Source organism: Pseudonaja textilis, chromosome 1 (genome assembly GCF_049901715.1).
Source record: "Pseudonaja textilis isolate UNSWEBS1 chromosome 1, rPseTex1.2, whole genome shotgun sequence".
Taxonomy (NCBI): Eukaryota; Metazoa; Chordata; class Lepidosauria; order Squamata; family Elapidae; genus Pseudonaja; species Pseudonaja textilis.
The window spans coordinates 144,158,738-144,175,487 of record NC_141990.1 but is presented as its reverse complement, the minus strand read 5'-3'; the positions used below and the strand labels follow the sequence as shown (position 1 = coordinate 144,175,487).

At 39.5% G+C, this 16,750-nt stretch overlaps 1 protein-coding gene across 3 annotated transcripts in view; it reads left to right on the top strand.

Annotated features, from left to right (window-relative positions):
- Positions 1-16,750, top strand: part of FGF18 (fibroblast growth factor 18) — a 142,690-nt gene that overhangs the window by 109,759 nt on the left and 16,181 nt on the right. For 2 of the 3 annotated variants that reach the window (XM_026710379.2, XM_087918685.1), the window contains one exon: positions 5,516-5,622. The exons of the other annotated variant lie outside the window; for it this stretch is intronic. In XM_026710379.2, coding sequence (XP_026566164.2) covers positions 5,516-5,622 — 107 coding nt within the window. The remainder of the gene's footprint in view (positions 1-5,515; positions 5,623-16,750) is intronic. 3 annotated transcript variants of the gene reach the window in all.

Genomic DNA, 16,750 nt, shown 5'->3' with positions numbered 1-16,750 from the left:
TGCAGTTTTATTTATAGGATAGGCCTTTGAATTAAAAGAAAACAAGATCATATATTTATACTTGTTTCATAAAGCCAGCTAAAATGCTGCAAAATCATTTTTAGAAAAGGAAATATTCAAGTTCCACAAGTTAGGTTCACCTTTTCACTGATCCTTTGAATGGTACTGAGTGACAATTTCTCTTTGCAGGTAGAGTTGGTTTGTATCCCAAATGAAGAGAACAGAATTTTCATTCATAAAGTAGGCTATTTTGCCTTTCCATTCTTTTGCATGCCCCCATACTCCTCAGAATAGATCCCTCCAGATAGGTTTTGAGATGCTGCAGGAGAAGCAAATTAATAGATCCTTGTGGAAATTTCCAACAAGATCCAGCGTACCTTCGGAAACTGTTTATTTTTCCAGGGGTTTTCAAATGGTGGCACCCAAATTTTTAGATGTAAACTTTAAAAGGAGCAAGAAACAATAAGAGCAAAAAAAAAATAAAACCCGTAGGAGACGAGAAGGAAATTTGGTTAAATCTTGTTTACACTAACACCATCCACTATTCCTCTCTGTCTTTGCAAATCATCTTTACTTCCACCATATCCATATACTTCTGTTTTTTAGACTTCTCATCTCTGCTTTTCTAAGCACCTCTTAAATCCATCCAGCTACAACCATTTGCACATACAGTATATATGTATATATTACACATGTGGTGATATATTATTTGCTTACAATGAACTCTTTTTGAACATTTTCACAATCATAAGATGTAGGAACTGATTATCTGGATGTGCATCTGAAATTGTGGTTGCTTATGCTTTGCAGATAAAAAGAATTATACATTTGTTTGTTTCTCGGTGGTTGAATTTGCTTACAAGTCTGTTGGCACTACTCTTGAATTAGCTAATGGAAGGAGTACATTGCAGTTGGCTTTTTCCTCAAGAGACAAATCTCAAGGCGGGCTATACATTACCTTTGATGCTAATTTTTTTCCCCTCTGAAATTCCTTCCTCTTGAGGCTTTTACTCTTTTGAGTTCCAGCCTATGTTTGTTTTGCAAATGTGGGCCCAGGTATCCTGGGGGGTTAAGTTTAGCTAGGATTGGAAGTTGTGCTGCGGTGGTTAAGCACTCTTTCCTTTCCGCCCCTTCTCTCCTGCAAAGAACCTCTTCCATTCTGCAAATTAAGTTCAGCTCTATAGATTTTCAGTAATGTCTGTAACTGTGGTCAGCAAGTGCAACATGTAATTCTCACCCTTGTAGTGGTATTCATCTATTTTTCTATGTCTTTCAAACATATCCATCTTATAAATGTGTGTCAGTGGCAATTCATGGAAAATATGATGATGCTGTCTACAAAAATATTACAGGTTGTCCTTGACTTACAACAGTTCGTTTAGTGGCCGTTCCAAGTTACCAACAGCACTGAAAAAAGTGACTTATGACCATTGTTTACACTGATGACTGTTACAGCATCCCCGTGGCCACGTGTTCAAAATTCAGATGCTTGGCAACTGATCCCTATTTATGACGGTTGCAGTGTCCCGGTATCATGTGATCACCTTTTGAAATCTTCTGACAAGCAAAGTCAATCGGGGAAGCCAAACTCACTTTACAGCTGTGTTACTGATTTAACAACTTCAGTGCTTTGCTGAACAACCGTGGCAAGAAAGGTTGTAAAATGGGGCAAAACTCACTCAACAAATGTCTTGCTTAGCAACAGAAATTTTGGGCTCCATTGTGGTTATAAGTTGAGGACTTCCTGTATTCTACCATAAACACTTTTTTAAAAAGTTGAAAAAACTGTAGGAGGGGATTAGCATGTACAAGCTTATTCATCGTTTATGCAAATTTACACAAATTCCAGAAATTTGGCTGCAATGTGCCAATTGGTGCTAGTACCTCAATAGGACAAAAAATATTCGTGATTAGTATATAAACAACAGCAATAAATGAAACTTGGACTGCCTTCTTTAGTGTACCCCCTTGCCTAATTGGTTAGTTTATCTATCCCAGAACTGGATTCACAGCCTCTAAAATGGGCTAATTCCATTTGCCTCATTTCAAATTCACATTATGATCTTGGCATTAGAGGAGGGTAACCTTATTCGAAGCAAGGAATCCCATTGGGGTTTTGAGTAGGATGCCAGCGGCCCTGTTCTAAAACGTAGTGAGTTTATTTAAAAAATGAATTTCATTTTATTTTGTGGGGAGAAAATCCTCAACTGGTGTTCAGTTTAAAATGGATATTTCATTCTGTCCCCCTGTGTCTCATTAAAAAGGACAATACCGTGACAATTTCTGGAGATCTCTAAGAATGAGGTTTTCAAGAATCATAAGCTTGCCTGGAATCACTTGTGGTTGATTAAACTGAGGTGTACTTCTTTCCTAGTAGGTGTGTTCTTTTCCATTCCAGTATGTTGTTTCTGTATTGTGTTCATTTGAAACCTGTTTCTTGATGGCAACGGCTTCTTGTTTTGATATGTTTGGAAGTTGTTCCATGTGCTTTTCCAGAAAGGTTACCTGCTGCACTTTTGCCTTTGCTTAGTTCTTGCTAGCATAAAACTTTGCCTATATTATTCCTTGCCAAGTCCAAAAAGCAGAAAAGTGTATTTTTCATTTCTTCCAAAGTTGTTCCATTATTTTATTGGCGCTTTATTGTAATTGTAATTCAAATGTGGTACTTGGAAAAAAAACAGGGGGTATCATATTTTAATTAGTCACTGTGTCAAAGGAGGGCTACATTAATTATTGGAAATCACGCCATCCAGATGGTTTTAATTTTCACAGCAGGGAACTGACATCTTTTTAAGGTGATACTTTTCAAATTAAAATCAGACTGGGTATTACTCATACTTGTTTTAGTTTAAGAGTGAGGTGATGTATCTTGTAGTTTTGAAACTGCCCAGCTTTCCTTGGAGTATTTTGGAGTGGAGAGGTACACATGCATTTTAAAAGAGGCCGAGCCATTTGTTTTAACATGATTGAAATTGACAATTTGGCTTCAGAGAATGGAGGATGGGAGGTAGGCAATCTTTTTGTCATTAGGATTTGTTATTGAATCCACAGGATGGAGTTTGCCAAAAAATGTTTTTATCTGACAGTCAACATTATACACAGCAAAAAAAAAAAAAAAGCTGAAGGATTGAATTCCCTGAGCATTTGACCTATAACTGTAGCAACACTAGCAGACAGAAGCAGCAAAGTTAATGTGCAGTTATGCTGGCCAACAGGCAAATTTTCCTCACGCTGGGTTAATCCATTGGCTTTCCCTGCCCAGTGTTATCTGTTTTGACTGGCAGCAGCTCTCTTGGATCCCAGAAAGAGCTCTTTTTCACAACTCTTTGGCAAAGCTGTTTCTCTGTTCTTTATGGGTCTTTCTTACCATCTCTGCTAGCATCTTCCTCGCAGGCATTTTTTTTTAAACCAAGGAACACCTGCTGTCTCTTTTCCAAAGCATCTGTTCATGGCTCTCTGAGAAACTGCTGAGCCTGCTTCCTGGAACTTGGCTCACTGCACTTCTCCACAGTCAAGGTGGCCTGCTTTGGGCTTAGAACCATAATGTGAATAAGTTGCCCTGTGTTTCGTCTTTGATCAACTTTAACTTAGGGTTTGAGTTTGGTCTGGTCAGATGAGGTTAAATCTCCAGCACGAGGCTTCTTAAAATTAACAGACTTAAATTAAGAACATACCTGTCCATTTTTATTACTTGCCCTTATTTGTTTCCACCACCACAAATGCTCTTTTTGAAACTATAGAAGGATTATTCTAAAACCTCCAGAAAAATCTTCATGCAGTTAGCAGACTCGTATTCCAAAGGTGGATCTTCCCATTCCTAAAATTGTGTTATGCCTATGGTGGCAAATCTATGGCACGTGTGCCACAGGTGGCATGCAGAGCCCTCTCTGTGGCCACGCGTGCCGTCACTCCAGCTCAGCTCCACCACACTTACGTGCATGCCTCCTGCCGGCCAGCTGGTATTCAGGCCTCTGCTATGCATGTGTGGAGTGGGCGGGGGAGCGCATGCACAGGGGACAGGAGCCGTGCATGGGGGTGGGGCATGTGCGCATGTGCAGGATGCGTGAATGCTGCATTTTGGGTATGCACACGCGCACGTGCATTTTTGGCACTTGGTGCCAAAAAGGTTCACCGTCACTGTGTTATGTATAAAGATGGAATTATAAACATGCTCAGAGAGAAGTCAAGATATGTAAAAAGTGTGTGGGAACTCTTAAGGAAAAGTAGAGGAAACTCTTTACCAACCTAAAAAGACCTGAATTTGCTCAGTGGCTTCAAATGCTGCCTCTTATTTTGGTGGAATAAGTTGGGAAGAGGTGCAGAAAAGAAAAATGTAAACTGAAAGACTGGAACATCACACAAAATATTTTTTTTCACTGCGGGTGTTACATGCCACACTCTGTTACATTACACCTGAGTTAATATCTCAAGTGTTACATTCTGTTTCTGTTTGGGCAAGATCTCTACTATTGTGAGCTGCAATTGGCATCATATTCCTCTTACTTTTGAGGCCACAATGATGAGCTGCCCCCTGTTGTTTTAATTTAATTTATGAATTTCAGCTCATGATGAAACATGGATCGATTTGTTTTGAAAGAAATAATAAAAAGGGTTAGGACACTCAAGGAATGAACGTTCCTTCTTTGGTGTATTAGGATAATGTGTGACCAGGGAAAAACCCAATATGGAGAATTTTCAGAGCACATTCAGCCATGCAGACATCTTTCTTTCTAGTGCAGCTGGGAAGTAAGAAAATAATCTCAGGAACTTTTTGGACAATATCTTTTGAGGAATCTCAGCTTGGCTTTAGTTGGTGCCCTTCTAGATAGTGCCATTCTGAGACAGCTGATAAGGAGGAGAGTAATTGGAAGCCTGGCTTCCTTTCAAAAGATTTGCTACACCATTTGAGAAGCCGGTTCTTGCCAGCAGTTATTGGCCCATTTCATGATGCCATTTGAAACAGGGGGCAGGACCATCTTTTCTACTAACCTGATGTTTTATTTGCTCCCATACAAAGTAGCAGTAGAAAAGTAGTTGTAGTAACTCACCTCCCCACACCCTTCCCCCCTTTTTTCTTGATTGACACGGATTGGATTGAATGTGGGGCGGGGGGGGGTTGGTTTTGTGATATAAAATATAATCTGGAATCAGTAACATCCGGATGCCCCCTGAAATTTGAAAGAAAGTGGGGTTGGGTTTTTGTGTGTGAAACTAATGCCATTCTCATGTCTATGGTGTTCTTTTGATCAGACTTATCAGCCTGTCTTTTTGTCCCAAAAAACATAGTGTACCCTGATGTGAGTTTTCCCTGCGGTATATAATGGATCATTTATGAGAGCTGGTGTGCTCGTTTTGTACTGCATGCCGCCAGTCATATAGCAATGATACTCTGTCTCTCAATTGGAGAACATATAAGAAGTCATCTTCTTCATTCACTCTATGACCAGTCTGGTAAATGCTTGTAATTTTCCCCCTTTTTTTTCTTTTTTCCTTCTTCTTCCTCTTCCTTTACAAGCCCAGCTTCTAGTGGAAACAGACACATTTGGCAGTCAAGTCCGGATCAAAGGGAGAGAGACAGACTTTTACCTTTGCATGAACAGGAAAGGCAAACTAGTAGGGAAGGTAAGTGTTTTCTATTAATTCATTTGTAATATGAGTGTTACCTTTAGCAGTCACTGTGAACTCCCATAATGATGTGTTCTGAACTTTGCCTGTCAGCCCCAAATGAAAAGCAGGATTTGAGGAATGTGGAACTCTTCAAGCATTCATGCTTTTACTTAAAAACAGAAAAAAGGAGGGGAAAAAAAATCCTAACTCATAAAATTAAGTACTGTGGCTAACCACTGGGGTTTTATTACTGATTTCTCTGCGTACATACAGGTTTCCATTTTACAGATGCATAAATTGTTAAAAGATGTGCTTCTCTTGTTCTCTCTCCAAAACAATTGGGAGTTTGCATTACGTGATAGAAATCTCTCTTACCTTGGTGGTTTAAACAGGCAGAAACAGAAAACTGCAGAAACATGTTAAGATGTTAGACAATGGGGTATCACTCTTAAAATAGGAACAGTTTAAAATGAAATGATATTGCAGTTTTTAGATCTTATTGGGGATGGGTTTATGCTTCTTATATTACAAGAATATTTCATTACCTCTGATCTTCATATACAAACAGTGGAAGCATGGATGAATTATATTACATTTGCCTATGCCTCTTAGCTGCTAGCTTCAGATTAGATTAAAATGAATCCATTACTTTCGAGGATGGGTGGGGGGGTAGTTTCCACTCAAGTTTTGTCCTTGTTGGTTTGTTTGGGTCACATTTTTGGCACATTTGGAGTTTGACAAGGTAGGCAACAGGCAAATCAAGACTCCAGATATTTTAAAAAGGATCTTCCCTGCCTCCCTTCCAAAATTAATTCTTACACTGGCATCAGTTTTTGGGGGGGGATGGGGTGGGGTGGGGGGAGAGGAGGAATCTAAATTTTTGGTGCTGGACACAGGAGCGGGGTTCTACTGGTTTGGACCAGTTCGGGTGAACCGGATGTTAACGTAATTTCAACCAACTGGCTGACCTTGCCCACCCTGCCTCTCCATGCAATGCAGGTAAGTGCAGGGTCTGCATGGAGATTCTGGGAGGGGGAGAAAAGGCCTTCTGGAAGTCCAGAAACGGGCCTGTTTCCGGTTTCCAGAGGGCCTCCAGAGCCTGGGGGAGGCTGGTTTCACCCTTCCAGAGGCCTGGTGGAAGCCTCTGGACCCGTGAGAGGGCAAAAACGGCCTCCCCCAGGATCTGGAGGCCCTCCGGAAACCGGAAGTTCTGGTAGTCCACACCCACCATGGCCACGCCCACCCAGCAACCGGGCAGAGAACCAGTTGCTGGGATTTTTGAATCCCACCCCTGGTTGGAAGACAGTGTGAATTTAGTTTAGAGAAACTAGAGTTGTACGTCTGGAAGCCACATTTCAGAGAAAAAGCAGGTGCACAAAGGTACATAATTTAGTTTTAAAGCGAACTACTTTGTGTCTCGACTTACAACAGTTCATTTAGTGACTGCTCAATGTTACAACAGCACTAGAACCATTTTTCACACTTACAACCATTGCAACATCTCCATGGTCTCATGATCAAAATTCAGGTGCTTGCCAACTGGTTCATATTTATGAAAGTTGCAGTGCCCTGGGGTCCTCTGATCCCCTTTGGAGACCTTCTGACAAGCAAAGTCAATGGGGCAGCCAGATTCACTTAACAACTGAGTTACTAACTTAACAACAACTGCAATGATTACCTTAACAACGGTGGCAAGAAAAGCCGTAAAATGGGGCAAAACTCACTTAACAAATGTCTCACTTAACATAAATTTTGAGCTCAGTTGTGGTCATGAGTGGAAGGCTACCTGTGTGGAAACCCCCTACAATCTCTCCTGATGTCCTTTGAACTGATGGTGGGCTACCATAAAGAGGCAAGACCAACACAAAAATTGTTTTACAATTTTTATTTCTAGGTAATGATAGAAACAGAGAATAAAGACTATGGGTTGTTTAAGCCCTGAATACGGTAGATAACGTTACTTCCCTATTAACTTTTAAAAAACCAAAAAGGGGCAAGGAACACTTTCATTCACCACAGCAATTTTTTTAATCTGATAAAAGTGACATTAATAGGTCAGGAGACCAGCATTAGCATGTGATAGTACAGTATAGTGATTATTATCAGATTAGAATGGAGATCCAGCTTCAGATCGACATTTAGCCAAGTGAAAATCTTCCACTATTTACTGACTCACAATCTGATCTACTTCGTGGGGATACTGTAGGACAAGGATCTACAAGCTTGGCAAGTTTAAGACTTTGTGGACTTCAACTCCCAGAATTCCTGAGCTAACATCTGGAGGAGGAATTCTGGGAGTTGAAGTCCACAAGTCTTAAAGCTATCAAGTTTGAAGACCTCGCTATAGGAATAGAGAGGGAAAGAAATAAATCTGTATACTTCTGATTTTCTTGCACAAATGGAAGATTTTAAATTAATATAAATAATAGTAATTATTTGAAAAACCATTTCTATCCTGTTATCCAAGCTATTATTAGATTATTATCAAGATTCATATTTCATATCATGTGTTTGATTTACAAAACACCACATGCATTATAATTCTTCCAACAGTCCTTAAAATGGATCTGCATTGCTAGTTATTCCAGTATTACAGATGGAACAGGGGAAGAATGCCACTAAGAGAGACTTGCCTAATGCAACAAGATTATATGAGTGGTGAAACTTGGATCAGGAACTTCTAGAGTTGCAGTTTTATAAATCACTGGGTTGTATCAGATCTCTTTGGTCCCAATTGCTGCTGTTAGGCTTATTTCAATGTAAAATCAGAAAAGAAACAAACATCCTAGGCAAACAGCTGGGCTGCAATAACTGTCTGGAGTCATTGGGAGTCAGGCAGCAAATATATTGAATATGCAGTATTATGGTTGGCACAGTCAGCCAGATGTTTAGACTGGATTTGGCATTGGTATCTACTGACTGAGTCCTTCCCAAGGATCAAGGATAGGCAGATGTTGTTCTTTGATGGTATTAAAGGTATCATCACAGGATGCAAGCTGTTCCAATGAAGCTGTCTTTTGGAAATGACTGATGCTGATTTTGTCAATGCTAATGGTGTTCAAGTCGTGCTCCAGTTGTTTTAGGATTGCACCCAAGGTGCCTGTTGTTATTGATATTGTCTCTGCTTTCTTTTACCACAGTTCTAGTTTATTTGCAGGTCTTTGTATTTTGTAATTTTTCTCCAGTTTTTCCTGTTCTATTTTGCTATCTCCAGGTCTACTATATATGTAGTAGTAGTCTCTCTCTCTCCCTCTCCCTCACCCCCCTCTCTCTTTGTGTGTGGGTTGGTATGTATGTATGTATGTATGTATGTATGTATGTATGCATGTATGCATGTATGTGTTATTCAGCTTTGTTCGGGTATTTTCCCATGTCATTATAGTTGTGCTTTTAAACTATATTAACAACTATAATGACATGGGAAAATACCCGAACAAAGCTGAATATCATACATGTAAGTACCCACGAAAACTTAAGAATATATATATATATTTTCTGAGGGTTTCGTGGGTATTTGTATGTGGATCTTTGGTTATTCGGGTTTTCTCCCACATAAAGTTGGAATATCTAGGCGACGTTTCAATGAAGTCTCATTCATCATTTTCAGGCTTGTGTCTTTGGCTTTATGCTTCTCAGAGTAATGTGAGCTTGCAGCTGCTTCTTCCTTTTAACTGCTAGTGGGGTTGTGACTTGATTGGGTGGGGGCTTGGCTGTGTTCTGATTGGCTGGGGATGTGTTCTCATTGGTTGGGGGTTTGGCTGTGTTCTGATTGGCTGGAGGTGTGTTCTGTTCAGGTGGGGGCTTGGTTGTGCTTAGGTTAGTCTTAGTTGCTGGGGGATTTGAGCTGGTGAGCTGTGATCCTGCTGCTTGACTTCGCGTTTGTGATCGTGCCACATCTTCATGGTGGGCGTCAGTTCGCTTCACGTAAAACGAGTACCTAACATGAAGAATGACACCAGACCCACACGCACGAGGGCCACACAAGATGCTACCACCACACTTCCATGTAGAAAGCAGACTCACACCCACACAGAAGATGAGACACGACCACTGACCAGAAGCCGTACTGCAGCTGCATCACTACCCGCTTCAAACCCCTCCGACCCATACATGAAGCGAACTGACGCCCACCATGAAGATGTGGCATGACCACGAACGCGAAGCCAAACAGCAGGATCACAGCTCACCAGCTCAAATCCCCCAGCAACTAAAAGCCCCCACCTAAAAGCCCCCACCTGAACAGAACACACCCCCAGCCAATCAGAACACAGCCAACCCCCCAACCAATCATAACACAGCCAAACCCCCAACCAATGAGAACACACCCCCAGCCAATCAGAACACAGCCAAGCCCCCACCCAATCAAGTCACACCCCCACTAGCAGTTAAAAGGAAGAAACAGCTGCAAGCTCACATTACTCTGAGAAGCATAAAGCTGAAGACACAAGCCTGAAGATGATGAATGAGACTTCATCGAAACGTCGCTTAGATACTTCCAACTTTACGCGGGAGAAAACCCAAATAACTATATATATATATACACACATACATATGCATGTGCATTACAACAGTTAGTTTAATTTAGTGACTGTTCAAAGTTATGACCATTTTTCATACTTATAACCATTGCAGCATGCTCATGGTCACATGTTTTACATTCAGATGCTTGTCAACTGACTCACATTTATGATGGTAGCTGTGTCCCAGGATCATGTGATTCCCTTTTTTGCGACCTTCTGACAAGGAAAGTCAATGGGGAAGCCAGGTTACTAATTTAACAACTGTAGTGATTTATTTAGCAAATGTGATGAGAAAAGTGGTAAAATGGGGTAAAACTCTTTAAAAAATTCTCACTTAGCAACATAAATTTTGGAATAAATTGTGGTCATAAGTTGAGGACCACCTGTGTGCCCTCTTTGAGTTCTATGGTTTTATGTACCAGGACACCCGGTCCTTAGCAGTTCTTAAAAGTAGGTAAATGTAACCCCAGATGAACAACAACACATGACACATTACATCATGTCATCATTTTAGAAAAAGAAAGCCAAAATGGAGAAGCCATGTGTGAAAAATTAATGGCAACAATTGCTTCTTCTAAGATTAGTGCTAAACTTCGGTATTGTGTTAACACACACCTCAGCGCTGGAGACCAGCAAACTTCTAAAATGTCAACTTTTATAGAGGTAGTCACACTTGCTGATGGTCAATTGATCAAGGGCCCTTGATTAGCAGCATCTGGCTGCTACTTTATACCTATGGAAGCAGTAAGGGTATATTTATTTTTCACACATGGTGTCTCCATTTGGGCTTTCTATTTGTAAAATAAATGATGACATGATGTAATATGTCATGCATTGTTGTTCATATGAGGTTGACCTTCTTTTAAGAATGGATAAGGATCAGATGATTTTTACTACTGTATGTCCTGATGCATAAAACTATAGAACTCAAAGAGTTACTTTTTCACATGACTGTACGTGTGTGTATCCAGAGCTTTTAATTTTGCTTGAGTCTAGGCCAGTGTTCCAAGTGTGCATCTAATGACTGGATTTGCCCAAGTATTAATTGTCTTTTCTCTGCTGACTGTGGAATTTATGATTTTTCTTTGCTCTAATGATATATTCATTTCTTATTCCTTTTCGACTTGTGTGTTTGATGTTGTCAACTTGATGGATGCCCAGGTATTTGTAGTGGTTGTCTTCATTCTGATTCTTGATGTTATTTTATAAGGCATCTTGACTCCTTCAGTTTTCACCATTTCCCCCCCTATTGATGGTGAGGGTGTCACATTTGTCCAGTCCAAACCCTCATTGCAATATCTTGGTTGTATATTTAGATAGTGTGGAGCAGCAATTCTAATTCAGATGGTGTTTTTCCATACAGCGTTAGATAGCCCATGTCAATCCATGTTAATACAATAATAATAAACCCTGTAATCTTGCTTACTGGTAAGGATGACAGGAGGAGATGTGAATTTTAGTTCAGCCCATCAATGCTACTGGTTGGATGATGATGGTTCAGATGCCTCCATGACTTTTGATAGCTTTCAACATGGAAATAATTACTCTAAATTATTTTTCGTTCAAAGTTTATTTTAATCAACTGAACAGATTTATTTTTTTTCATAGTTTTCATCTATTTTTTTAAATGGTGATTGATAATCTGAATTACAATTTTGTTTACATGAGTGTGTTTATAACCTCATTGTAAAATATCGCCTTTGAGTCTTATTCTGGCTGTTCTTTTCTTGCCTCAATTCCTAACAATTCCAACAATAGTTTGGCATGACCAATTGGGAAACTGTACAGGTAGTCCTCAACTTATGGCCAGTTGGGACCAGAATTTTCATTGCTAAGCTAGGCTAAATACACTGTGCTCAATTTTACCTTTTTGTTACACTTGTTAAATGAATCATTGCAGTTGTTAAATGAACACACAGTTATTAAGCTTCCACCGTTCAATTTGTTTGCCAGAAACCAGCTGGGAAGGTCACAAATGGTGATCACATGACCCTCGGACATTGCATTTGCCATAAATAAATACATTTCAGTTGTCAAGTGCCCGAATTTTGATCACACGTCTATGGGGATTCTGCCATTGTTGTAAGTGTGAAGACTGATTTGAAGTCCCTTTTTTTGGTGTCATACCTTTGAATGGTCATAAAAATGAATGGTTGTAAGTCAAAGACTACCCGTATAAAGATTCCATTATAGAAACAAAGCTTTCCAGTATAGCTGCATTGCCAATATCAATAACATCTTAAGGCAGGTGGGTTGGGGTAGGTGAGGAAGGATAAAAAATGGAAAAAAAAATATTAGTGATACTGAAGGTCATGTTCATCATGAATATCTTAGTCTCAATTCTTTTTCTGACAATAACTTGAGCAACTGCATTTTTAATATATTCAACAGCCAATAAAACTCACAAAACATATTTGTGCCTAGATCAAGATACAGATATTTGAGTCCACTCTGGGGGCAAGAATCCCTTTAAGTTCATTTGCTAATAATGAAACCGTGCACCATTCCTATCCCCACTTTCTTTCCTATTAACCTATTTAGAATACGTCTTTCCTAGCATGTGCCATCTGGCTTTCTTCTCTTTCCTAGTGAACATCTTTGGATTATTCCCCAGCTGAAAACCTGGTCTGAGTTTTAAATTCTTGGTTTCCTATTATGATCTACAAAGGACATTACAAATAAGAGCTGGGAAATATGACCAGAGCTAGGTTTTTGAAAAACAGGATGAGTTCCCTGCCTATATATCCGATTCACTGCTGATTATATCATATAGCGGTTTGCATATTCATTCGATCGGTTTTTCCTCTGCTGGATCTAATGTCTGTACAGCAAACTGATAACGTACGAGCGACTGTCATTGTTTTTCTATAGGATAAAGGTTTTGGCAAGATCTATGTATCACAAAGGTTCTGATGGATCCCTGTGCCAGTTACATGTTTTAATGTTCAATTTCTAGATAATTAATTAACTTTATTAAAAACACTAATTATAGTAACATAACAGTATTTTCAAATAAAAAATCCAAATATGGTACTCATATGGTAGACAGCTAATCTTTAGAGCTGTGGCTTCTTTGAGCTTTTAGACTGCGGTGGATTACAAATCTTAATCATTATTTGCATTGTAAATAGCCCCTCAGTCACTGCACATAAATAAATGAGATCATTTCCAGTAAGTCTAAGACCAGAATTACGTCCGTCTTCATATTTGTCAAAGGAAATAATGGTAAACTGTAATCCAAGCAGATGGTTGTGGATAGTCCTAATCTTAATACATTGTTTGGCTCATGGAAAGTCCTGAAAATCCCAAGCCTGGGTCTTGGTTTCTTCAAAACCTTAGAACTGGGGAAACGCCTCTCTCTATTAGCATTTAAGAGATGTGCTGCCAATCAGTACAGACTGGACTAAGGTTGGAAGGACCAATAGGAGTCTTCGTTTAATCTATATAAGCAAGGCTTTTTCATGGAATGTTGGTGGCTTCCTTATCTAAAATGTAGCAGTTTTACAATGTAATCAGGAGCTTCCTTCTGGAAGGATAGGAACGCATACACACACACACCATGCAAACATTCTGATAGTATTTCCACTTTGGTGTAAAACAGTTTTCTTCAATAAGGATGACCTCCAGATTGATGTCCCAAAGGTGCTTCTTTTCAAAAGACAAATGGACGAAGACAATCCAGTTGCCTTTTGGAAAAACACCACCATCTTTATGACAACTATGACCTGGATGACTGAGAATCTCCATAGACACCTCCAGACTGATGGGTTTTAGCTTCCAGAGTTTCCCAGCCACTATAACTATTAAGAGAATTTTGGACATTTATTCCTAGATTTGGAGGATACCTAGCTCTCTGGTATTTTTCTTGATGATCATAAATCAGCTGAGTGGAAGCTACATTGGAATTGGGTTATTTAATCCTGTTTTCCTACAGTCTTTAATATTGCATGAACAGAAGTGGAAAACGTTCATGTTTTGTACATGAAATAACTGTGGCTATTCACATAGAGTAGGACAATAGGACTGTTCTTTTAATAGCCTACAGTACTTGTAATCCTACAGTAGTTATATGACAGGTCATAAAAGTGGAAATATATAAAAACTGTTCATCATTGTGTTGTCAGCTATTCAGTTGACTCTGACCCTTAGCCATGGATCAGCACTCTCCATGCCCCTCTGCCTCGCACCACTTCCATCATTGCACTGTCAAGCAAGTTGAATCTGTCCAGTCTCAAGAAGAGGCTGGATAGCCGCTTGCCCGAAGTGGTATAGGGTCTCCTGCTTGAGCAGAGGGTTGGACTAGAAAACCTCCAAGGTCCCTTCCAGCTCTCTTCGGAATTTTGAAGTTTAAGAAAAGTTTGCAGAGGACACATAATTGTGCTTTGAACTTGTGTTACTGTATTAGATTATGCCAGGACTTCTCATTTGTTAATGACCAAATCCAAAAGGAGTAGGACATGTATTGGATAGATCCAAGATCAGCAGTTTAATTCATTAGAAGTAGAGCCATCTTGTTAGCAAGCACTGTGTCCTCTTTTCTTGAGGTTCCAGCTTGTCTTCCAAGCAAACAGAAAGGTAGATTTCAAGGCATATTTTTTCCCTCAAAAGGAGGCCTGGTTTGATAATAGTGATTTACCATTTGGCTCTCACCGTGGTTGGAGCAAGTTCTCTGCCTTGGAGCTGTCCATAGTCCTGCAGGTTGCTAATCCTTATTCTGATGCCTACTTTCTCATGATACCTTCACACACACACAACCCAACTGTTTTTTTTTAAAAAAAATCAGTTCTCTCATTGCTTAGTTTTTTCCTTCCTGCTAGTAATTTTTGGTCCCAGAGGGCTTTTTTCTTCTTTTATAGGCATCAGATCCCCGAGATGGGGCATTGGGATTTTTATTTTTTTTAATTTTATTTTTTTTAATCATTTCAGCAAAATGATATTTTTAAAAATTTATTTGTACCCCGCCTTTATTCTTTTTATAAATAACTCAAGTGAACATGCCTATTATTTCTTCCTCTTCCTATTTTCCCCACAACAACAACCCTGAAAAGTGGGGTTGGTCTGAGAGAGAATGATCGGCTCAAAGTCACCCAGCTGGAGAAAACCTTCAATATCTCTATTGACAGTAGTGAACTGTCAGTTTACACTACAATAATATACTGTGATTGCTTTGGGATTCGTCATCTTTCAGTTCAAAACAGCAATGTTGTGACCATCTTGCAGATGGCAGACTAGAAATGTAACACTGGCTGGAGATGGCTAGTGGTCCCAGAATCTTGTTTATTTTGGGATGAGGAGGACCATAATTTCCCCAGAGTGCCCTGGGTAATTTGTAGATATATTGAACTTAACCCACTTGATATGTGTTGCATTGATTTGGATTAGCGTGACCTTAATCCTCTCAAACTGCTGCATGTACAGATGAGAACGATGGGTTTCCCCCCTCCCCCAGGTGGCGAGTAACATTGGAATGGAGGCAGAAAGGGGACTCAGGGACATTTTAAAAAACTGTACAAAATACAAAAGAAGATAGGCAATGACAAGTGGTGTGAATGCTATCAAGAAAGCTGCTCCCAATAAGCAGGGCATCTATCAATTTCCTGGATTGTTATGATATATAGATAGATAGATAGATAGATAGATAGATAGATAGATAGATAGATAGATAGATAGATAGAGACAGAGTGAGAGACAGATGGATTTCAGTGTGTAGGAGAGCAGCAAAGTAATATCTTTTATAAAAGTTGGGGGATTTCATATATGCTTGTTTCCTCAAGTTAAAAATAAAAGTACAGGTAGTCCCTGACTTGCCACCACAATTGAGCCCAAAACATCTGTTGCTAAGTAAAAATTTTGTGAAGTGAGTTTCGTCCCATCTTACAACCTTTCTTGCCATAGTTGTTAAGTGAATCACTGCAGTTGTGAAGTTAGTGACATGACTGTTAAGTGAATCTGGCTTTCCCATTGAACTTGCTTGTCAGAAGGTCACAAAAGATGATCACATGATCCCAGGACACTGCAAATACTAGTCAGTTGCCAAGCATCCAAAGTTTGATCATGTGACTATGGGTATGCTGCAATGATTGTAAGTGTGAAAAATAGTCATAAGTCACTTTTTTCAGTGCCCTTGTAACTTTGAATGGTCACTAAACGAACTGTTGTAAACTGAGGACTGTCTGTATAGGCTAGAGAACATGCAGAAATGATTTTGGAGAAGGAATGTGATGACAATTGGCAAAATATGAAATAAGCTCACGAAGGGAAGAAAATGTTAGAAAGAAACTTAAGTTTCCCCTATCTTGATTCTCTTTGGTATAAGGAGGATGGAAAATGCTGTCAAGTTTTCAAGAATCTGTTACTATGGTTCATAGTAATAGAATTCTAGTATTTATTGTGGAGTAGATTTCCTGACCTGGCCTGACCTGGTCTGGACTGACAGGGATGAGTTTCCAGTCTGTGTAAGCATGAAGATAGTAAGAATTCCTAGGTTGGGGAAAAGAAGAAAAAAAAAACCAGCGGTCAATTAGTAGGTGTAGAATAATTTTGTATGTTGAGTTGTGAGTTTATAAAAGACTTTCACTTAGTTCAACAAGATATACAATTGATAGCCTTTTCCTACTGTCTGC